The 24,128-nt window shown below is 55.2% G+C and overlaps 2 protein-coding genes across 3 annotated transcripts; both read left to right on the top strand.

The window, feature by feature from the left end:
• The first annotated feature begins 711 nt into the window (after positions 1–711).
• HROB (homologous recombination factor with OB-fold) lies at positions 712–13,332 on the top strand. Of its 2 annotated transcripts, XM_048830235.2 has the most exons (10): positions 714–926; positions 1,958–2,008; positions 2,937–4,205; positions 5,389–5,472; positions 7,287–7,427; positions 10,109–10,217; positions 11,075–11,160; positions 11,793–11,951; positions 12,199–12,424; positions 12,859–13,332. In XM_048830235.2, the coding sequence occupies exons 1-10, from the start codon at positions 897–899 to the stop codon at positions 12,930–12,932; spliced, it is 2,229 nt and encodes a 742-aa protein (XP_048686192.2). In that variant the 5' UTR covers positions 714–896; the 3' UTR covers positions 12,933–13,332. The 2 variants fall into 2 exon arrangements, with proteins under 2 accessions (XP_048686193.2, XP_048686192.2); XM_048830236.2 differs by lacking the exon at positions 12,199–12,424 and having other exon boundaries at positions 712–926.
• Positions 13,333–13,472: 140 nt separating this feature from the next.
• ASB16 (ankyrin repeat and SOCS box containing 16) lies at positions 13,473–22,637 on the top strand. Its single transcript, XM_048830237.2, has 5 exons — positions 13,473–15,479; positions 16,302–16,569; positions 18,367–18,859; positions 19,888–20,001; positions 20,865–22,637. Exons 1-5 carry the CDS (start codon positions 15,167–15,169, stop codon positions 21,048–21,050), a joined length of 1,374 nt encoding a protein of 457 aa, XP_048686194.2. The 5' UTR covers positions 13,473–15,166; the 3' UTR covers positions 21,051–22,637.
• The last annotated feature ends 1,491 nt before the right edge of the window (positions 22,638–24,128 follow it).

Below are 24,128 nucleotides of genomic sequence, written 5' to 3'. Positions count from 1 at the left end.
TGGCACCGACAGTTTCCACGGCATGCATCCGATGCAGTGGGCTGTAGCTCACGAAAGCTCATGCTCAAATAAATTGGTTAGTCTCTGAAGGTGCCACAAGTCCTCCTGTTCTTTTTGCGAATCCAGACTAACACGGCTGCTACTCTGAAACCAGTTTGGTTCAATGGCTCTCAGCACCCCCCACTGTACAAACTGTTCCAGCACGCCAGATGGATGGACGGACGGGTGGGTGGACAGGTAGATGGGTGGGTGGACAGGTAGATGGGTGGGTGGACAGACTGACTGGTGGGAGGGGGTGGACAGATGGACAGATGGGGGGACAGATGGCGGGACAGATGGACTGGTGGGGGGGATGGACGGACAGACAGACCGGTGGGGGTGGGGTGGACAGATGGGGGGACAGACAGACTGGTGGGGGTGGGGTGGACAGATGGGGGGACAGACGGACGAGGGGAGGGACGGACAGATGGGGGGACAGACGGACGAGGGGAGGGACGGACAGATGGGGGGACAGACGGACGGGGGGATGGGCGGACTGGTGGGGGGATGGGGGGGACGGACAGAAGGGGGGCGGACAGGACGGGCGCCTGGACAGGCCGACAGACGGACCGGGCGATGGGGGCGGGGCGGCCGCTGTCCCCGCCCCGGCCCGGGCGGTCGGAGGCCGCGGGTCCGGCTTCCGGAACCTCCCCTTTAAGGCGGCGGAGTGACTCGCGCCCGCCGGGCGGAGAGGCCGCCCCGGCCCCGCCCTTTAAAGGGGAGGTTGCCCCGGGCCTGGGGGCGCTGCCGGCGCGGCGGGGGTCCCTGTGCCCGGACCGGACCCGACCGGACCCGCGCCTCGCCCCGCTGTGCCGCCGCCGCCTGAGCCCGCGTCCTGCCGCGCCGGGCCGGAGCGCATGGAGGGGGGGCTCTGCGCTGCTGCCATGGTAACGCCCCCCCCGGGCAAGGGGGGGCCAGGGCGGCCAAACACCCCGGCCCCCGCCCCGGCATGGGAGCGCCTGGGGGTGGGGGGGAGCTGGTTACCGTCGGGGGGGGCCCCCCGCCCCAGGGGGAGGCCCTGGGGGGAGCTGGTTACCCTCGTCCCGTCCCCCCCCCGCCCCAGGGGGAGGCCCTGGGGGGAGCTGGTTACCCTCGTCCCGTCCCCCCCCCCGCCCCAGGGGGAGGCCCTGGGGGGAGCTGGTTACCCTCGTTCCCCCCCCCCCGCCCCAGGGGGAGGCCCTGGGGGGAGCTGGTTACCCTCGTTCCCCCCCCCCGCCCCAGGGGGAGGCCCTGGGGGGAGCTGGTTACCCTCGTTCCCCCCCCGCCCCAGGGGGAGGCCCTGGGGGGAGCTGGTTACCCTCGTTCCCCCCCCGCCCCAGGGGGAGGCCCTGGGGGGAGCTGGTTACCCTCGTTCCCCCCCGCCCCAGGGGGAGGCCCTGGGGGGAGCTGGTTACCCTCGTTCCCCCCCCGCCCCAGGGGGAGGCCCTGGGGGGAGCTGGTTACCCTCGTCCCCCCCACCCCCGCCCCAGGGGGAGGCCGGTTACCCTCGTCCCCCCCACCCCCGCCCCAGGGGGAAGCCCTGGGGGGGGTGGGGAGGAGCTGGTTACCCTCGGGGGGCCCCCCCGCCCAAGGGGAAGGCCCTGCTTTGTTTCAGGGAGCCTTGCAGGTGAGGTCTAGTGGCATTGGCAGGGCTGTAATACATCTGTATCTTGCATGGTGCCTAACTGTGCCTGACTAGTCCCATTCGTCTTTCCTTTGCCTGAACATCTGCTTCAGCCATGGGTTGGGAAGAGACAAGCCCCTGCCTTGCGAAAAATAGAGCTGTCTCTGGCCTGCCACGGGCCCCTTTGGGCTTAACCCCCAAAGTAAAAGCAAAGAAACCTGGCGATTCCGGTGTTGCATAAGAAATGGGCAGAGAGGCTGCCATCTGGGGCAGCACGTCCTTGCAAACGCAGCTGTCTCTCTCACTCTGTCCCAGGCTTGCAGGCTGCAGAAGCTGTTTGCTGTGGAAGGGGAGCTCGAAGACGAGGTGAGGAAACGCTTGGGAACTGCCGTGGGCCAGGAGAGAACTGGCAGGCGAGGGCGGAGCAGGAGTCTTGCTTTGCTGGTGAAGCAGGCTGCTAAGGTGTTGGTGGGCTGGCTCCTCAACTGAGCGACAGCCATTTACACCAGCTGAGGGCCTGGCCCGGAGAATCTTGCCTCCTTCGTCGCATGCGACGAAGTGGGTATTCACCCACAAAAGCTTATGCTCCAATACGTCTGTTAGTCTATAAGGTGCCACAGGACTCCTGGCCGCTTTTACAGATCCAGACTAACACGGCGACCCCTCTGATACTTGCCCCCTAGTTCAGCTCAGGTTTCAGAGTAGCAGCCATATTAGTCTGTATTCGCAAGAGAAAAGGAGTATTTGTGGCACCTAAATTTGTTAGTCTCTAAGGTGCCACAAATACTCCTTTTCTCTTAGTTCAGCTCAGTCCCTATTTACACCACCCCGATAATTAAGTCGGGGGGGATTCACTTGCAAGGCGTAGTTTAGGTGGGACCTGTCTCCCCTCCCTGAGCTGAAGTACGGGGCTGTGTAGAATCTGTGATGTACCCTTGATCGGCAAATAAGTAAAAGAAACCTCTCTGGCTGCTGCTGACACCAATAGTTATCAAAGGACACGCTGACAAAATGTCTCTCCCAGCTCTCAAATGGTGTAAAGTACTTGTATCTAGCAAGAGAGAAAAGGCCTGCAAACTATGGACCCGATAACTGCCATTGTCTCTGCGCTGTCAGGTCCTTATGTCCAGCCATGCTTTACGGTCTGGTCCAGGGCTGACAATAGCAGGTCTCTGATCTTAGGACCTTTGTACCTCTACTGCGTTCTTAAGTTAAAAGGCCAGGTTAACTGCATCACTGGCGCATCCCATGTAAAGAAAGCTTGATCTTTGTGGTGCCTTGTCTGCTTTTGCAGGATTTTCTGTCGGCCGTGGAGGATGCGGAGAACCAGTTCTCAGATTTGGTCCCTGTGAACTCAAGATGCTTGAGGCCCTTTTCTTCTGGTCCCAGAGACCCAGGCACTCTCCTGGCACCCGCTCACGAGTCCCCACTTCCTGCTCTTCCCAGTACCAGCATGCTGTCCCCAGTCTTTGGGCCGCAGAACCTTCCCAAACTGAGAGTTGGGGCTGATTGCCCCTCCAGCAAAACACCTGGCTTGAGGCATCGGACGGTGGTGAACAATCAGACTGTGGAGCCTCCAGCTGTGGGCTTCAAGGCTCTCAAGGCAGCCCCCACATTGGCAGCACCCGCCCTACGCACTTCAAACCGCACGAGGGACTGCACACTAAGCTCGGCAGCAGGGTTTAAGTTTGTGAGCCGACAGCCTCCCCCCCTTGCTCCCCGTGATGATGAATTTGAAAATGACCTGTTCTTGGCAGCCTGCGTGCAGCCAGGTCCTGGGCCTGCCGTGGCTGCGAAGGGGATGCCCCCTCAGGTGTGCAGGAGGGACGAGAGCAGCCATGGAGGGACAGCCTTCAAAAAGCTTCGGGTGGGAGATCCAGTGGTAACTCCTAGCCCTGGTGGCTCAGTCTCTCTGCCGCACGAGGGGACTCGAGCCATCTCGAGGGGGGCAGACAGGATGCAGAATCTGTCCCCATTCCAGCAGGCGGATCCTGCGCTGAAGCTGAGGCCGAGCACGGCAGGTTCTTGCTTCTCTCAGTCTAGCCTGGTAGCTCCGGCTAGCTCCCTGGTGAATGCAGTCCCACAAGGCAGCACAGCTGCAGGCGTGTCTTGTGGCACCATCTCCGCTCCCAGGTGCCACACTTTGAGGCCTTTTCAGGCATCTGGGGGTCAGCCTGGAACCGCAGCAAGCAGCCCTTCTGTGGCTCCAGTAAAGGCTCCAAGCCTCCACTCCCCGGGGAGTGGCAATCCAAGGCCACCAGCACCACAGATGCCCAGTCAGGGCTGTTCCACACCCAGAGGGCCCGGCAGCAGTTGGCGGCCACCTCTTAGGCTCCCCACAGGACCACGGTCCTTGATGACTTGTGTGGAGTCACCAACTTCCACCCCAAGAGCTCCCTCCTCTGGCTCTGCTGCTGCTGGGAGCCTGCAGACTCCGGTGGTCACCAATCACCTTGTACAGCTGGTCACGGCAGCCAACAAGACTCCCAGGGCTTCTGGCTGGACCCCTTCACGGGTGAAATCTCGCCGCTTCCCAGGACCTGCAGGGATCCTGCCTCATCAGGTAGGACACGTTGCAGAGGAGATGGCTGAAATCTCAGTGGGAAACGGCCACTCAAACAGGGACACCAAGGGATTGAACTAATCAGTGTGTTGCCTTTCAGGTGTGATCCACACGCTGCACCCACTCTCCACTGGCCCCAGAGCAAGCAAGGCATGGCTGTTGCTTCCCTAGATTTCCTTCTGCACGTGGGGTCATGGGGAGCATTACCTACAGCCTCCCATCTTCATGGTGATCAGAGAGTCAGCTACATAGCCATGTAGGCCCAGATCGTGAGAGGTATTTAGGTACTTCCCTCAATTTCAGTGGGTGTTAGCTGCCTAAATACCTTTGAGGATCTGGGTGGTAGTATCTAGATATAACAATTCATGCCCTAGGAATCCCCGACATTCAGAATATTTCCGGGGCAGTTGAAACCTCTGGACAACACTGGGGATAGGAACACTGCATTGCGGGCCGCTATCTTACTGTGATTAATCAGGGTCAGTATAAAGGGGGTTATACTGCTGTAAATATGACCTGTGAGTAGATCAATAGGGGTGAAAAAGGTGATTGCTGGGTGATTGTATCTTACCCCGGCATCACTGAAGCATAGAGAGTTTTTGCTTATATTTGATATGCGAGGCACTGCTGAGCGTGACCTCTCATAGGTTCAAGCCTTGTGTCACTTTCACTTTCCAGATCTGGTGCATTAGCATGAGATGGCAATGTCTGGGTTACAGCCCCTGCAGGAGCGGGCTGTTTGGATCTGCACCCAGAGCTGTGCTTGTTTGGGATTGGACATGTGGTGGTCATCAGGAAAGTGTGTGTGTGTGTGTTTTTAAAAAAAAAAAATGGCACCACCTTATTCAGCAGAACTGTCCCCAGTGTGTGTGCTGGGTGCTGGAGCTGCTTTCTCAACTGGTGGAGGAAGGAAGCTTTATTTACTTCTAGGCTCACAGCCTCTCCCTTGACCCCAGTTTCAGAGACCCCAGTCCAGCCTTAACTGTCATTCTTTAAATAAGATTTGTAGCAGAACCTCTTTATGTTTTGAAGGATTGTTTTTGAGGCCCCAGAGACTTGCTATGAGAGATGTAAAATGTGTTAATTGCCTCTGAGTGTGTCCTGAGCACATCACAAGTACAGCTCCTTAGCTGGATTAGGAAGTAACAGATGCTTCTCTCTTTCTCTCCTGCTCTCCCCTAAGTATGGTGGGAAAAATCTGGAGGAAATCCTGATTTCCACTCCTCAGACTCCAGCCCATGGAGCACTGGCGAAGCTACGGACAGAGGTAATACCCCTTTTTCCCTGTCCCCCACTCCACACAGCTCTAGCAGAAACCACATCAAAATTGAGCACAGCACCCCAAAGTGTGTCGCTACTCCGTGCTAGCTGCATCCAACAGCAGCATGAGGCATGGTACCAAAAGCTGCTCCTGATCAGGGACTCTTTTGCCTGTGAGGTGTTGGTTGAAATACACCTTAGCAAAGCCAGAGATACCCAAAAGCTTCAGAACAGTCCATGGATCTGGGCAGCAAATAGTCCACAGGTACTGGTTCCTTGGCATTGTGGCTTTGGTGATCTGCACTCCTCGGCTGCTGCAGTCAGATGTTCTGCTAGGAACTTCTCAGAGCAGACATGCTAATCTTCCCTGTGACAAGGGCATTTTGCTACAGCTGGAGGCTAATGGACCACTTGTTTTCTCCTTGGGGCAGAGCATTGTCCATTCACCCCAGGCCTCTTTCCAGAGTGATAGACGGACCTGAAATGTCAGACGAAATAGCTTAGACCTGGATTAGAACTTTTCTCACAGTTTAGGGGTGGAGTTGGAGTAGGGAATCTCTGGCCTGCGCCATCTCCATTAAACAGCCTAGAAATGAATTGGAAAATACAGACTAATGGGTCATCTCACCTGTCCCCTGGCAGGGTACAGGATTCATTGTTCCCATAGGAAGTGTCCAGTGCTTTGTCCAGTTCCAACCCCCACCAGCAACTGTGCTGGCTGGTGTCTAGGCTCAACTGCAATGACTGTAAATAAAACCATGAGCCTGGTGGGGCTTATTGAACCATTTGAGCCATGTTGGGCCAGCAAACTGGGTTTGCTGCTAATGTCTTTCTTGGTATGTCTACACTACAGAGACTACAGCAGCATAGCTACGCCCCATAGCTAGGCTGGCATAATCCTGTAGCTCAGATGCAGCCTTACACCGACGGAAGGGGTTTCAGTTTTCTCCATCAGTGCAGGAACGCCACCTCCCTGGATGATGGGCACTAGGTCAACGAAAGCCCCCTTTATCAATATAGCTGCATCTATGTCAGGGTTAGGTTCAGCATACCTGGATTTTTCACACCCTTGACTAATTTAGGTATGTCAGCCTAATTTAAGGGTAGACCAGATGCCCGATACGGGTAGGGTTGGCAAAATTTGCGCGCTCTCTCTCTCTCTCTCTCTCTCTCTTTTTTTTTTTAAATGTGACTGAAAATAGCAATGTTTATTTTTAAGCATTTTTTAGATTTTTATCTATTTAAATTTTCAAAGTTGTGGGAAATTCTGGGGAGGGGATTCAAAGTCATTTAATGACACTAGACCTTGAGATTCAAAAAGTTAAAGCGTTACAAGCCGTTAACACACGTTATCAACATCCCATGTCAAAAATACAAAGGAAATCTCCTTACATCAGCCAATCAGATCTGTTCATTTGCTAGTCCATTTGTAACCAGCCTGATTCAAAAGGCGAAATCCCAGGGTTCTGAGTAGTTCTCAAGTGGCATTCCTCTCTCTTTGCCTGTCTCTATATTTATTGATTGGGGGGGGGGGGGGGAGAATTTGTTGGCTTGTGTGTATGTTCGGTGAAATCGACATTTATCAATAACCATCTAATCCTTCCAAGCCTAGATCTGGGAACCTGACCCAAATCAAAAAGTAGGATCGTGCCAAAATAGTGCTCGTGAGTAGCATCAATTTGGTGGGAGGGTCAGCTCTCGTTCCCCTAATGCTCTACTTGGAGCAAAAGCTTTGTCTCTGCCTAGCCAAAGAGATGCTAGTACAAGATTAACTCTAGGTTGATTCTGAACATAGTGACCATATCCATCCTGTGACTCCAGGAAGTGCCGAGTTCCCAGCAGCCAATCGAGGAGGACTTTGGAAAAGGCCCCTGGATTGCCATGAAAACCGAGCTGCGGTTGGATGAGAGAGACCCCTCCTGTTTCCTCAGGACATACAGCGTGGCCATGGTGCTGAGGAAGGTAAGGAGGGGCCGGTGCTGGGTGCTTCCTGGAAAGACAAGTTCAATCTGCACTGGCATCTCCCCCGGGCTTTTGCCCAGGCTCTCTAACCACCGGATAGTTTCGGCTTCCCCTGCCGTGCTGTGCAGATCCAACGAGACAGAACTGGGTCCAGCATCTGCTACCTTCACGGAGGCCTGCAACAGCCTCCTCTGCGTAGGGCAGATGTGCCTGATCTAACTTGTCTGAAGCAGCAGTTAGCTGGCAGTTTCCAAGGTGTCACCAGGACACTAGTAACTGCTGGTGCTGTTCTGTGAAACAGCTATGCAGCTTGAGTTGAGAACCCTGCTGGCCCGCACGCCTTGACCACGGGAGCGCAAAGCTAATCTGGCTTCAGTTTAGCCGTCGTTCAGTTAAAGGCATGTTCAATAGCCCCATTTTCACAGCCACGGTAGTGTCCCTGTTGCTGTCCCAGGGAGCTAGGACCTGTCATCTGCAGGGCATGGGATCCCAGGATAAAACACTATCCCGTTGTCCCAGGACTAAGATGCAGTGACCCATGGGAATTATCATCTCCCTGCACAAACTAGTGTCTTAAAAATGGTTGTTAAAGGCTCATGCACAAAATACTTTTTTATATGGGCAGCCCCTCATGGCATTTTTATCTTCAGAGCAGTTTACAAACAGTAGTCAATCCTCATGCAGACATACGCTGGTGTGGTGCCTAATACACTCAGATGTCTGCTATAACCAGGTGATTATACTTGATTGACCACATTGAAATAGGCACAGGTGCTTCTATCTAGTGAATGATCATCCAGAACTCAGCACCTGTGGATAGTTGAGTCTCATCCCAGTGTTCCACCTGGCTAACCACAAGTGCCTGTGACAGGATTTTGGGCTTCCCTCTGACTTTGCCCATGTTCATTGCTAATGCTTTCATTGAAATAAGCAATTTGATCTTGTATATCCGGGGTAGCCAGCCTGATCCAGAGAAGGATAACTCAGTGGTTTGAGCTTTGGCCTGCTAAAGCCAGGGTTGTCAGTTCAATCCTTGAGGGGGCCATTTAGGGATTTGGGGCAGAAATTGGGGCTTGGCCCTGCTTTGAGAAAGGGGTTGGACTAGATGACCTCCTGAAGTCCATTCCAACCCTGATATTCTATGATTCTTAAGGAACCAGAATTTACCAATGTTCATTGCCAAAGAGCCACAGTAATAAGTCAACAGCCCCCCATTAGCTCTTCTCTCTTCCCCCCCCCCCCCCACCCGCTCCCAGTGCCTCTTGCCCACTGGCACCTCCCCGCAAGTCCCGATCAGCTGTTTCGTGGCATGCAGGAGGCTCTGAAGGGGGAGAAGTGAGGGCACGGCAGGAGGAGGGAAGGGGTAGAGTGGGGGCAGGACCTGTGGCAGAGCTGGGGTTGAGCAGTGAGCACCCCCCGGCACATTGGGAAAATTTGGAGCGTGTAGCTCCAGCCCCGGAGTCAGGGCCTGTACAAGGAGCCGCCCGTAGTAACTTCTGAAGAGCCGCGTGTGGCTCCGGAGCCCCAGGCTGGCCACCCCTGTTGTGTATCCGGCAGGAGCACTTGTACGTGGGCCCTCATACCAGTATGCTGCTGCCTCCTTCAGAACTTTTGGCCCATTTGTTTGCAGTGAGAAGTGTCTAGAGACAATGACTGAATTATTCACTTCTACCTGCTCTACAGCTGTGGGGGTTAAGAGGTGGAAGTCGTGTGAGAGGAGAGGGGCTAGTGAAAATAATTTAGTCCCAGATCAAATTAATTGGAGGATCAAAGTAGCCCGATTGAAGTGAGCATTGAAGTCTCTTTATTATTCAAATAGACACCTGCTAGCCACGTTGCAAATACACTGGCTTATAAAAGGCCACATGCACCAGACGATATTAACCTTACCCTCCCATCCACTGGTACACATACACTCTGGGGGAAGTGCAGAATGGCGCACAGAAGTTGAAGGCTGCTGCTAAGCTTTGATCCAGGAGTGTCCACTCTTCTTGGCCTGCGGGCCACCTTGTCCTGTTGGAATCAATACTTATGTGGCAGATTCTCTGCCCCGTTCTGCTCCCTTTGTGCCACCCAGGCTGAGGAGCAGCAGGGAAGGGAGAGAAGCCCCTCGGAGCACTCCTGGCTGACATCAGAGCTGTGGACTGTGTCCTCCTTTTAGCGACGAGTGTGGTTCGGACACTTCTGTTGGGGGGGGCTCTTGGAACCCAGGCTGCATGATCAAACAGCAGCGATGTTCTTAGCACAGTTGCCCAGGAGGGCCCCAGGGTGGATGCCATGATCCTAGCCCACCCTTTTGGCAGAACACTTAACACAGGAGTGGAGCATCGTGCCTGGAGCCCTGAATTCCCCGTGTCCCTGAAGATTTATTGCACTAATCGGTGTTCGTGGCGCCTACCAGCGCCCGTGGGGATTAGGATTCCACTGTGCTGGGTGCCAACCATGCAAATAGTGAGAGAGCCCCTGCCCCGAAGCTCTTCCTGTGTCATAGCAGCGGGATTTGGGTACAGAGAAGGGAAGCAACTTGCCCAAGTCCACGTTGGGGGGTCTGTGGCAGACGCTGGAATTGGACCCTGATCTCCTGAATTCCCAGTTCAGGACTTTCAGCGCAAGGTGACTCTTCTTCTGCTTTAGTGAGTTGCCGTAGGCAGCGGTTCTCTCTCTCTCTCTGGCCTCTGCAGGCAGCGCTGAAGCAGCTCCCGAAGAACAAGGTCCCCAGCATGGCGGTGGTGATCAAGTCACTGACCCGCACCAGCGTGGACGCCGGCGCCGTGTTCAAGGATCCTACTGGTAAGGACGGAGGTGAACCCTTCGGGGTGAGGGTCGCTGGGGCAGGTGAGCAGGGCTGTGGACCAGCAAAGGAACTATAACCAACAGCTAATAGCTGGCTGTCCTCCTCGTACAAAGGTCTAGTTTCCCATCCAAAAAGATATCTCGTGCCTGCCCGTTGGCTTTCCTCGGGGTCTCCCTCGGTCTGTTCTGCCACCGTCGCCCTGGGTTTCACCTGCTCTTCTGAACCATGCAGATGAGGCACATCCTGTTCTCCTGGTCAATGGCCCATCAGCTCTGTAGCCTGCCTCTAGCCGTGGCCTGTGTGGTGCAGAACACACACAGATAGGATTGTGTCGTTCTGTATGTAGGTGGGTTTGCGTCCTTTCCGACTCCTGCAGCAATCGGCTGCTGCCCCTCAAGCATGGGACTTGCTGCTCCCCGTTGTTCCAGTGAGCCATCCACTCTCTAACTCTGGCCTCCTGTTAGCTGTGAACTCTCACAGGCCTCTCCACGCTGCCTGGAGGAGGATTCGCTCATCGGAGATGGACGTGATCAGCTAGGTCCCATCTCCCAGGGGCCAGTACAGGATTGATCCTGGCAGTGTGTCCTCAAGTGGGCTCCTCCTTTGTAAGAGCCAGGAAGCTGGGATGGAAATGGCAAGATGAGGCGCATTGAATAAGTAACACTCCAGCTTGCCCCCTTGTCCTGATTCCCTCCCCGTCCCAGGTGGCTTGTCAGCACTCCCTCTTGGCTATGTCCTCGCAGGCAGATTTGCCCCATGCATAATGGCTCAAAGCACTGTGGCAGCCTGCTTGGCTTTGGTCTGACTGTACCTGCCCCATGTTGCTGACGAGTTCTCTCTGTCCTGCCTGCAGGAGAGATGCAGGGGACAGTGCACCGCCTGCTGCTGGAGGAGAGACCGAGTGACCTGAAGGCCGGTTCAGTGCTTCTCTTAAAGCAGGTACCTGAGGCAAAGGAGAGTAGGGCCAGGGTTTTGTACTGAAGGACTCTTAGGTGGGTATGTTTTGTTCCTGGAGGTAGATCCCAATGGCAACAGGGATGCTTTTAGGGCTCCAGTTCTGGGGTGTGTGGATTTAATAAGGGGCATGCAGATTCATCTGCCACTAGTCATTGATTTGCATCCAGCTCCAGATGTCTCTTACTGCTTCCATTCTCTGAGATGAATGGGATAAGAAGGGAGAGCTCGTTCATCCTCAAATAAAATCCTTCTGTAGGCAATGACCAGTTGGCACAGATTGTGTCCCCGTCCCCGTCCCCCTCTCCCAGGTAGCTGGCTGTCCTCAGAGGCCAGTGACTGAACGGGCCATAGAGTCTGAACTCACCTGGCTGCCCCAAGAGGGTGGGGAAGCCTATTAATCTATCCCACGCTGCCCCAGTTTAGGATTTGGGCCATTGGTCTCCAGCACTGCCAATCATCTGTCAGAGGCTGGTGAAGACTGCGAAGCACGATGGAGGTGCTGATTCTTCTTCCAATGGCATCTGCCCATTCCCTCTCGTGGGGAGCGCTGCTGGGAACAGGCAGAGGCCAGAGAACTCTGGGTCCAGGCGAATAGCCTTTCCCTCTGGTTGCAGGTGGGGGTGTTCTCCCCGTCCCACCGCAATCACTACCTCAACGTGACCCCCAACAACCTGGTGAAGATTTACCTGCCAGAGTCCGGGGACAGGAGCCCCCTGCAGCCGTCGCAGGAGCATGGGGAGATGGGAGACGGGACAGTACCAGTGTCCTCAGAGGTACGATTCAACGCAGAGCAGAGAGCTGTGCTAGATGGCAGGTGGGGGCATCTCCTGTGTGTGTTGGACTCGGAAGGAACCAATGTCCGGTCCTTGCAGGGGCGTATTTGGAAGGTAGCTGGTGAACTAAGGAGATTCCGCAGGGGAATATGTACTGACATGGGAGACCTCAGGAAATGAGGGTCTGACACTGAGAGCTAACAAAGGGAAAGCCCAGAGCATCTCACTTGTGTCTGGCTTTTTGTAGGTCCATAGCCCGGCTGAATTCCAGCAGGACTCCCCAGAAAATCTCTCCGGGGGGGCTTCCAACCCCAGGAGCACAGGGAGTTCCAGGAGGGATGGAAACAGCAGCTGGCGTACAAACCCATCACTTGGAGGGTTATTGCCATGCCTAGGGAGGCATGGAGACGGCACATCGGGCTCAAACAGACCTTCCCAAGAGGAGCCCCTGGGGGCTGAAGCCTGTGACATGGGTAAGGCAGATTTTGCTGCAGATGTTATGGGCCAGGTTCCCCAAAGAGCTCCGCTTGTGGTGGAAGCTGAGCTCTCCTGAAAACATGGTTCCAGTGGCGGGGGCCGGGCACTCGAATCTGGCCCACCCACCAACGAGGCCAGACGCCTTCCACTGGTGCCATCACACGAGGGCCATGGCTGCCATCTGTAGGAAATCCCAGGAGAAAGTGGAAGACGCGATGGCTCTTTCCCCTAATGTCATCTTTTATTTTTCCCTTTCCCATATGTGTTTAATCTTTCATAGAAGTGGGCCCATACATTGGGAAGTGTAACTCCTGGGGTGAAAGGGTTAATCCCCCAGTGACAGGGACTGGATGCCCCTGGGGATGAAATGGGAAACTTTAAGAAGTGGAGGAAGAAATGGACTTGAGCCCCTCTTCTTCTGTCTGTGCAGACGACCTGGATGGGCTCCTAGGACAGCTGCCAGAGGACTTCTTTTCTGCTTCTGCCATGGAGAGCAGCCAGTGACCCCCTCTAGAGCTATGACATGAAGATCCCCCAGCCACCACGGAGCTGGATGGTCACTCAGCCAGCGGCAGAACGTGGGCTGAATCCTGGCAGAGCAAGGACTCTGAACAGCGAGGTGACTCGTGTGCCTTAAGTATCCTGTATACATTTATGAATGGTAAGTTTGTTGTGCGTCTGGGAGCTGTGACGACAGGACCGTGCTGACGGATAGTCTGGGACTCCCGAACCGAACAGGGACGACGCTGGCAGCCCTGACGTGAAATGATTCCTGCCTTGCTACCTCTGGGCTCTTCCACCAGCACCCTGGCACTCTTTGCTTGGTGCCCTTGACTGATCACGACCCGCAAGTGACAGCTTTCCCTGCTTGTATCTGATTCCTGCATTAAATGGGTGTTCGGTACCTTTCACGTGTGATGCTCTTCCTTCCGCTGTCCTGCTTTCCACCCCTTTGGTTTTATGCAAAGCCAGCCTGTCTCCTAGCCAGGAGAGCATGGTGCTGTGGGGGGAGCATTGGAGGCTTCTGTTAACTGGAGCATGTCTTCTTTAAAGCATTAACTGAAGCTGGCTGGGCTCCTTCTGGGAGTGAAGGAATCCCAGGCCATGCTCCTGCAACCTGTCCATTGACCTCACTGGGGAAAGACACGTGCAAGGACTGCGTGATCCAGCCCATAACAGGACTGGAGCTGCAGATGAGGACAACGGAGTTCTTGATATTGAAGCTGGATCCTCCCTGCTGTTGAGCAACTGCAACTCCCAGCACTGAGAAGCAAAGGAGCTCCAGGATTGAGTCCACTGCTTCCCACAGACAAAGGCTTTTATCAGATGCACCTGTGTGAGCGTCGTTCTCCACTGGGCATTGGGATGGCAGCCAGGCCTGCCGGAATCCCTGTGCCGTGCTTGAGATAGTGACCGCGTCACTCGCCCCATGTCCTGAGTGCCAAGGCCAAGCTTTTACCCTCTGCTCCCCTCTCTTCCTGGCACCCTGCTGATCTGACCGCTCTGTTCTTCTTCTGTGACCTCTTCCCAGGCCCTGGTCTTAAGGGGATGCCGGCGGGTTGTGTTTTTAAAAAAAAAAAAAAAAAAAAAATCAAATCAAAGACCTGTTAAAAGCAGCCCAGGGCTGGCATGATTCAGTGCCAGCACCCATGAAGAGAAGGCCATGCAACAGGGAGACTCCCGCATGTGGCTGGAGGGAAGTGCCCGGTGTGCTAATGTTGCCTCAAGCAGGTTACTTATTTTTGTTTTGTTCCCCTCGGTCTATTTAAAAACTGCTCTTGAATTGCCAACACCATCAGTCATCAATGATGCCAGTGAAAACGTGGCTTGTGATTTAACTCTCTAATCTGTAGACTGGGGGGGTTTCCGTTCCTCCCACTCTTGCTCACTCTTCACTTGTGGACTGGAATTGAAAGGGCTTAAGGAAATACTTCACAATGTCCCTGGTTCCCTCTGTAGAGAGGTGACCTGCTTCCCCCTCGCAGGTGTCTATGATCGAGGCTACAAATTCTCCGGCCCGAGGGTTGTGTTCTGCACTGCCTTTTATTCTGAATTTGGCCTGGGGGTGGCTGTACAACTAGGAGAAGGAGCAGTTCCTGGCCCCGGAGAGCTGATCCTGAGAAGGGTCGACCACCTACGACTGCTCTTTGTTGGCACCTCTCAGAATTGAGCCCTGAGTCAGACAAGGTAATGGCTTAAATGCAAGGCCACGTGGTGACCTGACAGCAGGTGCCTGAGGGCCGCAGTGTGGCCATGCGAGGAAAGGGAGGCGGCGTGACACTACACCATTCAGCCTGGAGCAGGGCACTGAATGTCACCACTCTTCCTCCCCCCCCACCCTTGTGGACTCAGCCCCACTGCTCTGCGGGGGGTGTACGGGGACAACCCCGCTTCCCACTCGGGCTGCATGTCTGACCAGAAAGTCTCCCTGGGCTGCTGTAGGCTTGTTCTATCCCCAGACTGCTTAAACTCCTGCCATCCAGCAACAGGCTACTGGCTCTAAACGCCACCGGCCCCAGATGGAACATGACCCTGCAGAAACTTCTGCTTACTGCCAGAGTAAGTATCCCCGCTATTTATAGCACGGCCTGGCTTTCTCTTCTGAATCAACAAGGGGAGGGGTTTTCTGCTCATACCCATATTCGCAAGCGTGAGGGAGGTGGCAGGGGGCACTAATCTGCCTGTCCCAGAGGCAAGAAGGCTGCCCTGGCTAAGCCCCGTCCCGCGGAGCCAAGAGAATGTCTAGGGAGACCTTCGCGTTCACTTCCTCCACCCTGCGCGCCCTGCGCCTACAGAGAGAGCGGCTGGAGTGGGAGGATCGTCGGAGGGCTCTCTCAAGGCAATGCCTGACCAGGAGGTTCCCACCGGCCACCAGCAGCTCCCTGCTCCCCAAGCCCGCCCGGCGTCCCCAATACTGCCGGGACCCTGCTGTCCACAACATCCTGTACACTGGGGACTTGCAGACTATCAAGAGCATCTTCAAAGACGAGGCTGTCGCGAACGTGATCGTGGAGATGGTCAGCGAGGAGCTGATGTGGGCGGCAGAGCTGGGTACGGAGGTGGGGTTTCTGCTCTGGGCTTGTGGTTGGAACAAACCCAGGGCTGAGTACTGCTTTCCTGTCCCCCACTGCCCTAGTTAAATGATTTCCCCACACCCCTCGAACAGAGCCAGAGATCTTGTGCTCCCAAGGATGTGTCGGTTCTTGGGGCTTTGCTCCAAGTGCGGCAAAAAGGAGCCAAGCAGAGTTCAGCGAAAGCCCCTGGGGTTTCCTGGGTTCTTTGCTCATTCCTGAGCACGTGACTTCCACTGGAGAGCAGGGGATGGGCAGCAGGAGTCCTGGGTTCTAGTCCCATCTCTGCCACTTAGTTGCTGTGCAGTTGTTCATTTATTTGTATTACAGTAGCAGCTGCAATGTAGGTCTGTGGGTGCTAGGTGCTGTACATACATGTAGTCAAGAGTAGCTCCTTGTCCTGGAAAGTCTGCAGGCTAAATAGCCAAGGCACGTAAGTGGTGGGAGGGGAAAAACAGGGGCAGAGAGTTGGCAAAGATGCCCTGGCAGGGCAGCTTCCCTGCCAGGAACAGAGCTCTGGTTCCCTGACGCCCTGGCCCCTAAACCCCATTGCTTCTTGGATCTTGAGCAAGTTGCTCTGGTTCTCTCTGCCGTCTCCCCCTGCCTCGCTGTGACTCTGAGATCATGTGTGTGCTCAGCCCTCTGCAGGGGCAGGATCCCACAGAGGAATTCCAGGAAGTCCGGGGGGGTGGATTATGGTCAGAGTCGAGGTTGGCAGTCTCGATTTAATGACCATGAGTGGAACCCCAGGGCAGGGCGCTTTGAGATTCCCCTGCTCTCCTTCCCACCTGCCCCCCCTCAGGGTTGTGGGTGCTGAGCCCTCAGAAGAAGCACACCTCCCCCTTGCGGATCGCGGCGGCCAGAGGCTACCGGGACTGCGTGAAGCACCTGATTCTGCAAGGGGCAGAGGTCGACGCCGTGGTGGGAGGGAAGGCCGCCCTCCATGACAGCTGCATCCACCAACATGCTGACTGTGCCCAGCTGCTCCTGAGCTATGGTGCCAATGCCAACGTGCTGTCGGAGGAGGGGCTGGCCCCGCTGCATCTCTGCACCTCCCCGGAGACCTTGCGGTAAGTGTGCAGGTAGGGGTGGGGGAAGTATGTCTTGAAGGGGAATTTCTACCCTAACCAGCAGAGACCTATAGGGCAGGCAGGTCAATGACTTGCAAACTAGCTGGACTTTGGGAGGGGGGAAATGGCACTCCCCCAAGTTCTGCCCACAGGCAGAGATCCACCCACACTGGAGAAGCCAACACAAGGCTCCACCTTAGATCGTCACGCTATGCCTAGCTTAGATCAGTAGCAGAAGAGGTAAGTGATCTCATTTCACCGGTTGTCACTAGTCTTCAGAGTCAACGAGATGGGTCGCACCTCCCTGAGCTATTGTTTCAGGCAGTCTGCAGACATTGCTGCCTCGGTTCCTATTTTGACCATTCTATTCCCAATGGTCAGGGCTAGAGGTGTGGGGCCAAAAGTCTAGTGATGACGTGACCCCATGACATGGGCACCTCTGGTTTTGGGTGGTCTCTTTGAGCTGCCCTTGAGGGGCCTGGCTTCCAGACCGTGCCCTCTGAAAATCCGCTCTCTGCCAGGTGTCCGTTGGAAACCCCCCCAGAGTCACTTGTGACTTCTGAAAATCTTGGCCTTGTTTGTTTTTAAATGAAAGCGGAGATTGCGGTGCGTGAGTTGCAGCCTCCAGGGAAAAGCAGCTGTTCAGCCAAGCAGCACATGCCAGCCTGACTCCCCCTCTGATCCCAGCTGGCCCCCTTGGCCAGCAGCCTTGCAGAGAAGCTGAGGGCTGTATGGGCCACAGCGAGCGAATGTCCCCTAGGAGAGCTCCTTCTGGCGCAGGATGGAGGCACGTGGTGTGAACGGTAGCCCCAGGGAATCTGTCTGCTGCTCCCCCGGCCCTGCGGATGCTGGATCTCCAGAGCCCTCTGACTAGGGTGACCAGACAGCAAGTGTGAAAAATTGGGACAGGGGGTGGGGGATAATAGGAGCCTATTTCAGAAAAAGACCCCCAAAGCGGGACATCTGGTCACCCTACCTCTGACACTGGCCCTGTGAGCAGCCAGTGGGGCTGGTGTGGCGGCACAAGACACTCCAGTCCCCGCCTGATGGGCGAGGGGGTGGTCATGAGGAAGGCTTGTGCTCCCAGCCAGCAAGATCGATCCAAGCACATCAGGGGCCCCGCTGCCAAGCCTGTGATTGCCAGGCCCAGGCATGCCCCGAATCTCTGTGCCCTGCGAGCCGCAGCCCCTGGAGTCCTGGGGAAGCGAAGAATGTGTCCAGAACCGGGCTGTGTCTTTGTGGCAGGAGCTAGGGGCTGGGGGATGGAGGCAACGCTAGCCTGGGCTGTGCCCTAGTTGGCATGGAGCGGCCCGGATTCCCCAGGGGACTCAGGCCTGAGCACAGGGTACTCCATGCTCCCTGCTGGGGTTGGTGGGTGGGGTGTGGTCTGGGCTTCCTTTGCCACAGTGCTGCCTGCCAGTCGCCCCCTGCAAGGGACGAGGGCTTAGTGCCGAAGCCAGGAGCCACCCCGTAGACCCTCAGCCCAGCGGAGCCTGACGCTTCCATGCTGGGCCCTCCCTCCCATGGAGCTTGGATCCAGCCAGGTCGCTGCCCCCAGCCTGAGCACGCTTGCCTCAGACCGATCGAAGCCCCAATTCATCCTGGGAGCGGCACCTGTTCGCCCCATGCCCCGGCAGCAGGACCTGAACCCAGCTCTCCCACCCAGCTTGGGAAGGAGAGAAGGATTCCCCCCACTTCCCGGCAGTCCCCCCCCAGGCCTCGGAGCGGAGGCTGAAGCACCCTGGAGCAGCAGAGGTAGGGGCTGGGGAAGGGTGAGCCTGGCTGTGTGTTTTGCAGGTGCGCCGAGCTGCTTCTGGAGCACGGGGCCCTGGTGAACCTGAGCACCAGGGACCGGCGGACGACCCCGCTGCACGTGGCCGCCGAGCACAGCCTGGAGGCCCACCTGCAGCTCTACCTGGGCTACGGGGCCGCCCTTGCCCACCGGAACCGGGAAGGGGAGACGGCCCTCAATGCCGCCTGCGCCAGCTCCGACAGGCCTGCCGAGGCCGAGCGCTACTACCGGGTGGCCAAGCGGCTGCTGGAGTGCGGGGCCGACGCCAGGACGGCCGGCAGGAAGAACCACACCCCGCTCCACAACGCCTGCGGCAACTGCCAGCCCCGCCTGGTGGAGCTGCTGCTCCAGCACGGGGCTGCCGTGAACGTCCGCAACTGTGCCGGCTACGCGCCCATGGACTGTGCCCTGCAGGCAGTGGAGGAGTGCCCGGACGGGCAGCCCGAGAGCATCATCGCCACCTTGCTGGCTCACGGGGCGGCGGCCATCCACCCCAAGGTAAGGGAGGGAAATGGCCTGGGGGCTAAAGCACTGCCTGGCAGTCGGGACTCCGGAGGGAGGGGAGTCTAATGGTTAGAGCAGGGCTCCTGGGTCCTGTTCCCCTGCGCTCAGAGGAGGGAGTTGGGCCTAGTGATGGAAGGAGTGGAAGGCCATGGAGCCCAGACTCCTGGGTTCTGGCCCCAGCTTTGCCACAGACCCCCTGTGTGATCTCGGCAAGTCACTGAGGAGGCTCTCTGCCTCGGTTTCCCCATTTCTCACTCCTCAGAGTTGTGAGGCTGAGTTAACGTTTGTGAGGTGCATTGAACTCCTCGGGTAGAAACGAGTCACATTGGCTAAGGGTGACCTCAAGAGAAGAGTAAAAGCCGGGGAAGGTGGGGGGTGAAATGCATCTCCCTTAATCCCCCAGCACCACCCTTGGTTGCTCTGATGATGAGGGCTAACAGGTCTTTTTTTAATCTCTCCATCCTAATTCTGTATGAGGCTCCCTTTGTGCCTGGGAGACGGGTTCATGCTCATGCTTCAGGGCATAAACCAGCCACTAATTGCTGGGGTTAGGAAGAAACTGCATCTATAGGATTGCTGTTCATTTCCCTCTGAAGTATCTGGCACCAGCCATCAGAGGCGGGTCCCTGGCAGTTCCCAGAGCACCTAGAGCCTTCCTGTAGGATCCCAAACCCCTTTGCCAACTACAGACCTACACAGTATAAATGCAGCCATGCGGTACAGCAGTGTAGGGTGAACCTCGCTCAGTGCAAGGGGGATTAAGTCCCTTCTGAAACGTGCACGTGGTAAGCTTTGCGTTTGCTCCTTCCATCGTGCGTGCAGGGAGGGAGAGTTGAATCCACGCTTGCTGGGATCTGACCCTGTGACAGCAGGAATTCCCAGCGCTCTAGGGTTGAGGCCCACATCACTGCGCGATCGTCTCTGGCTCCCTCTAGCTTGGCTGGCACCCTCGCCCTCCTTGTGTTTCTCCGCCCTCCTGGCCAGTTCACCCTGTCCTTTGCTCTCTCCCGCCTGGCTCTCAGATGCTGAAGTTCTGCTCCTTGGCCCCTCGTGCCCTGGAAGTCGTGCTGAACTCCTACGACCGGATCCCGTCCTGCGATTCCTGGGTGGAAGTGGTGCCTCCGGAGATGTGGCAGGTACCTCCAGCTCGCAGCCTGCTTGGCACCAGGCAGGGCAGAGGTGCAGCTTGAGTGGTTCTGGAGGCCGAATGGTAGCTTGGCCCCCATATGAGGTGCATCTGGGGCTGCAGCAGGGCAAGCGTCTGCCCTGGAGGTACCTGCTGGGGACAGAGGGTTTTATGCTGCTGCCTAATATGCAGCCTGATGCTCAGTCTGCTTGGGGCTGTAGGCGACATGTTAGCCATCCCAGTACACATCTATATCGCATGTATTCTGCATAACCTCGAGAATTTGGGTCTTTGAGCAACTCGCCTGAGGGACCAGAGAGTGGGATCTGTGGCTGCAGGACAGTCTCCATAGCTTGGGACTTTTAAACCTGGTCCAGATAAAGAAACCCCCTCAAGGGGACTAGATCAGTGGTTCCTAAACACCGCTCCATGCTGGTGATCTCATTGGCTGGGGAAAGGCTCCAAAGAGAGATGTAGAGCGAACACCCATAGAGTTCTTGGTCCTCCAGGGTCTAGAGAGGACTGGGATATAAGCGTGGAAGGGACCTCCTGGCTCAGAGTCCAGGCCCCAGCTGTGGTAGGCCACCCATCATATCATCCCATTCACAAATTTATCCAGTTCCATCTTAAAGCGAATTTGGTTGTTTGCGCCCCACCACCATGTTCCCCTCCCTCGGATGGCTAGAAACCTTCTCATTTCCAGCCTTTATTGAGTGCACAATGGGGGACTTGATAAAGTGAGGGCCTTCTGGGTAGGAGATCTGCCTCTAACTCTGCGGAAGCAGCTTGTGTCTGCCTCTCCTTGCCCCTGTACTTAACTGCTGTGCTCTGTGATAGACGGAGCCTCGTTTAATCCTCCTTCCGTCCTGGCAGGAACACAAGATGTTTTACGACTCTGCTCTCCAGATGACGAACCAGCCCCGGCAGCTGCAGCACCTGGCGCGCTGTGCCGTGCGAAAGCACCTGGGAGGACGGTGCCATTCTGCCATCCCCGAACTCAAACTGCCCCCGTCTCTGCGGGATTATCTGCAGCTCCCTCTTGAGGGCTACATCCGATGAAAGTAGAAGATGCATCCTTCGGGCGTGATCTTTGGGGAATAGCTTTGAATTGCTGACGAGTGACTAGAGAGAGCCAGTGGGCTTCAACACAGGCTGAGATCCCAAGGCATCAGGGGCTGTGTTCTGTCAGTTGACTCATGCCAAGTAGTAGCCCCGTGGGCTACTTCTAGAGTAAGTTGCTGATCAGCATGAGTGAGGTTGGCAGAATCTAGCCTTTTCTGAATATACTTTTATAACAGGGTTTGGCTTATGCTAGCACCAGTTTCCACCCTGCTCTACTGCATATAATATGAGGACAAAGGACGGTCAATGAAATTCAAAAGCGGCATACTTAAACCTGACACAGCAGAATATTCTTCCCCATGCAGTACCTAGTTAGTCAGTGGAACTCACTGCCACAAGAGATCATTGAAGCCAAGAGCTGAGCAGGACTCAAAGAAAGGACTGGACATTTCACTAGAGAACAAGGAAATGCTGAGGTAGAATAGCAAAGCCTTCTAAAATACAAGAGTCTCTATATGTTTAAACCCTTTCTGCTTCAGGCCACGAGCCAAATGCTGACGAAGGGGGTCAGAAAGAACGTCTCACTCTGAGGGGAACGGGGAATGTTTCATCCTTGTCCCCGGGGCAGGTCCTCCCACAGCAGCCTTCTGCTGGGTTTTCTGCACCTTCCTCTGAAGCAGCTGATACTGCCCCCTGCTGGACACAGGACACTAGGCTGGATGATCACTGGTCTGATTGATGTCTTTGGGGTTTTTTTTGTTTTTTAAACCCTTCTTTCTAAATACCAAGAACTGGGGTCAGAAACTCCAGTCTTGGGGATGCCGGTACCCTCTGTAACCAGGGCATCGTTTTGGATCCACAAACGGGCCAGCAGCTGAAAAGCACAAAACATGAACGCAGATGGAATCTGCTGCCAGGTTTTGCAATGCCTGTGGCTAAGGCCTGATGCCTGTTGTGTGTATCCCTTCCAAACTGGAGCACTCATTCAGGAGTGTGGTGTAAAGACCTAAATGGACAGAGCCCTAGGGAGTACCAGCCCAGAAGCTCATCTTGTCCTGTGTCCAAGAATTGCCCGTTCCAGCTCATTCCAGAAGAGAGGTCAAGGATACCGCCAGTGACCAATAATGGAATAACCTCCCCATAGGGGAAGTTTCCTCCTGACCCCTCTGTTGGTTTATTCCTTGAAGCAGGAATGTTTTTAAAAATACCCAGCTCTCCATCTGTAAATCTCAAAGCAGTTAAAGGCAGGTCTGTTTCATTCCCCAGCTGTAAAGGGGGTAAACTGAGGCATGGGGCAGTAGAAGTGACTTGCCCAAGGTCACCCAGCAGGCCCGTGGTAGAGCTGAGAATCGATCCCTGCTCTCCAGTCCACTGCTCTAGCCACTAGAACACATTGTAGCCCTTCCAAGGGATTTTAAAAACAACCTTCTAATGTAATTATGGATGTTATTATTATCCAGTCTTTTAACTTGAATCCTGATTATGTATTTTAATCTCATGAGCTCAAAAACTGCCTGCAGTTTGCCCTTTAGGGGCAGCCTGCGTTAGTTTCCCCATGTAAAATAAAAAGCTAGAGCAAATATATTTCAAAACAAGTTTGTTTTAAATCTTTTCCTGCATTGCTGTGGGGTAGGCCTGGGTCTGTGGTTCCTTGCTAATGAGAATACCCTTAGCCATTCCTCGGGTGTTCGTATAAGCACTCTCCTCTCTGGCGTCGATGCTGGTGTCATCAACTGTTGCATCTCGAGAAGGAAAATCACGAGAGGTGGGCAGTAGAAGCCACTAGATGCAGAGGCAGGATTGCCTTTCAAGGAGAGGCTGCATAATCTGGAAATGTTTCACCTTGCACCGAAGAAAGTCGGAGGGCAGCTGCTGGAGATCGTTACAGGTCCCAAAGCGAAAGCGCTGTTACTAATGACCGCTGTGGGCCATCTCCAAGCCCTTTACAAATGTGGGAAAGCAGGACCTCATTTTACAGCTGGGGAAATATTAGTGATTTAGCCAAGCAAATCAATGGGACAACTGGGAATAGAAGCCGGGATTGCTCTGCTTTCCTTTTTAAAAGGGTATGAGTGTTTTGCCCTTTAAACACCACCAACAGCCTATAGGGGCCTTAAAAACCAAACCAGCCTAGAACCCTGCTCCAGGGGCAGTTAAATTTCACTCTTTTTTCTTTCTACCTTGGAATTCCTGTCCTAGGGCCTGGAGATGGAGCTGAACAGGGTCAGGGCCACTGTTCCCTCTAAGCTGTGTGCATGTGCACACAGATCCTAAACCCCATGCCCATGGCAAAACACCCTGTGCACAAAAATTTGCCCAGAAGAAATTTTTTGTGCACACAGCCTGCCAAAAATTAGAGGGAACCTTGGTCAGGGCCCATTAAGGGGAGATCTTTGGAGGGGGATGCCAGGGTGGAAAATCCCTCTTTGGCAGGGTGTGCAGCTTCCTGCAGTGGTGCGATATACAGGGGCCAGGCAGTGCTCCTGGCATGGTGAATTCACAGCTTCAGGCCCTGGTAGAGCCAAGCAGTTGGAGAAGACATAGCAATGCCATAGATCAAATCTCTGCTCCATTTCCATGCTAACCAAGTACCTCCCTATGCCCTTAGGAGGCAGGGCTATGCTCTTATCCCTGTTCTACAGAGGGGGAACTGAGGCACTGGGGGCCAGCAAGAAATAGAAGCTAGGGCTCCCATGTCCTAGGAAAGCACCTTGACTACTGGGCCATCTGCCCTCTCTCTTATAACCAATAAGTTGTCAGAGAGGGGCTTGAATCCAACCCAGACTAGCACTGAGCCCCAGAGCTTGGAATATCACAACCCAGTCCAAACACTCCTGGCCTTGGGGGAGTCCAGATCTGATTTTCAGGGCTTGGATGGGAGAGGCAATATACATGAGGATACCAGCTTGCTGGAGGGGATCAGAAGACATCACTCCTAGCAGAGAATGGCTGGGTTCAGTACAGGAGGCGGGTTAATTTTTTTTCCCCTCTAAGCATTAGACAGGGGCTGCGGCCAGAAGCAAGATAACAAACTTCAGACTCTTGTTCCAAGCTGGTATGATAACTTGTACGTTG

Source organism: Caretta caretta, chromosome 27 (assembly GCF_965140235.1).
Source record: "Caretta caretta isolate rCarCar2 chromosome 27, rCarCar1.hap1, whole genome shotgun sequence".
NCBI classification, from domain to species: Eukaryota; Metazoa; Chordata; order Testudines; family Cheloniidae; genus Caretta; species Caretta caretta.
This window is presented reverse-complemented; position numbering and strand designations above follow the sequence as displayed.

Bases quoted from the DNA above. Each gene is read 5' to 3' on its own strand.
- HROB (XM_048830235.2), top strand. From the start codon at position 897: ATGGAGGGGGGGCTCTGCGCTGCTGCCATG. The intron at 4,206-5,388 runs GTAGGACACGTT...CTCTCCCCTAAG, and splicing joins CAGGGATCCTGCCTCATCAG to TATGGTGGGAAAAATCTGGA. The intron at 5,473-7,286 runs GTAATACCCCTT...CTGTGACTCCAG, and splicing joins TGGCGAAGCTACGGACAGAG to GAAGTGCCGAGTTCCCAGCA.
- ASB16 (XM_048830237.2), top strand. From the start codon at position 15,167: ATGTCTAGGGAGACCTTCGCGTTCACTTCCTCCACCCTGCGCGCCCTG. The intron at 16,570-18,366 runs GTAAGTGTGCAG...TGTGTTTTGCAG, and splicing joins ACCTCCCCGGAGACCTTGCG to GTGCGCCGAGCTGCTTCTGG. The intron at 20,002-20,864 runs GTACCTCCAGCT...CCGTCCTGGCAG, and splicing joins TGCCTCCGGAGATGTGGCAG to GAACACAAGATGTTTTACGA.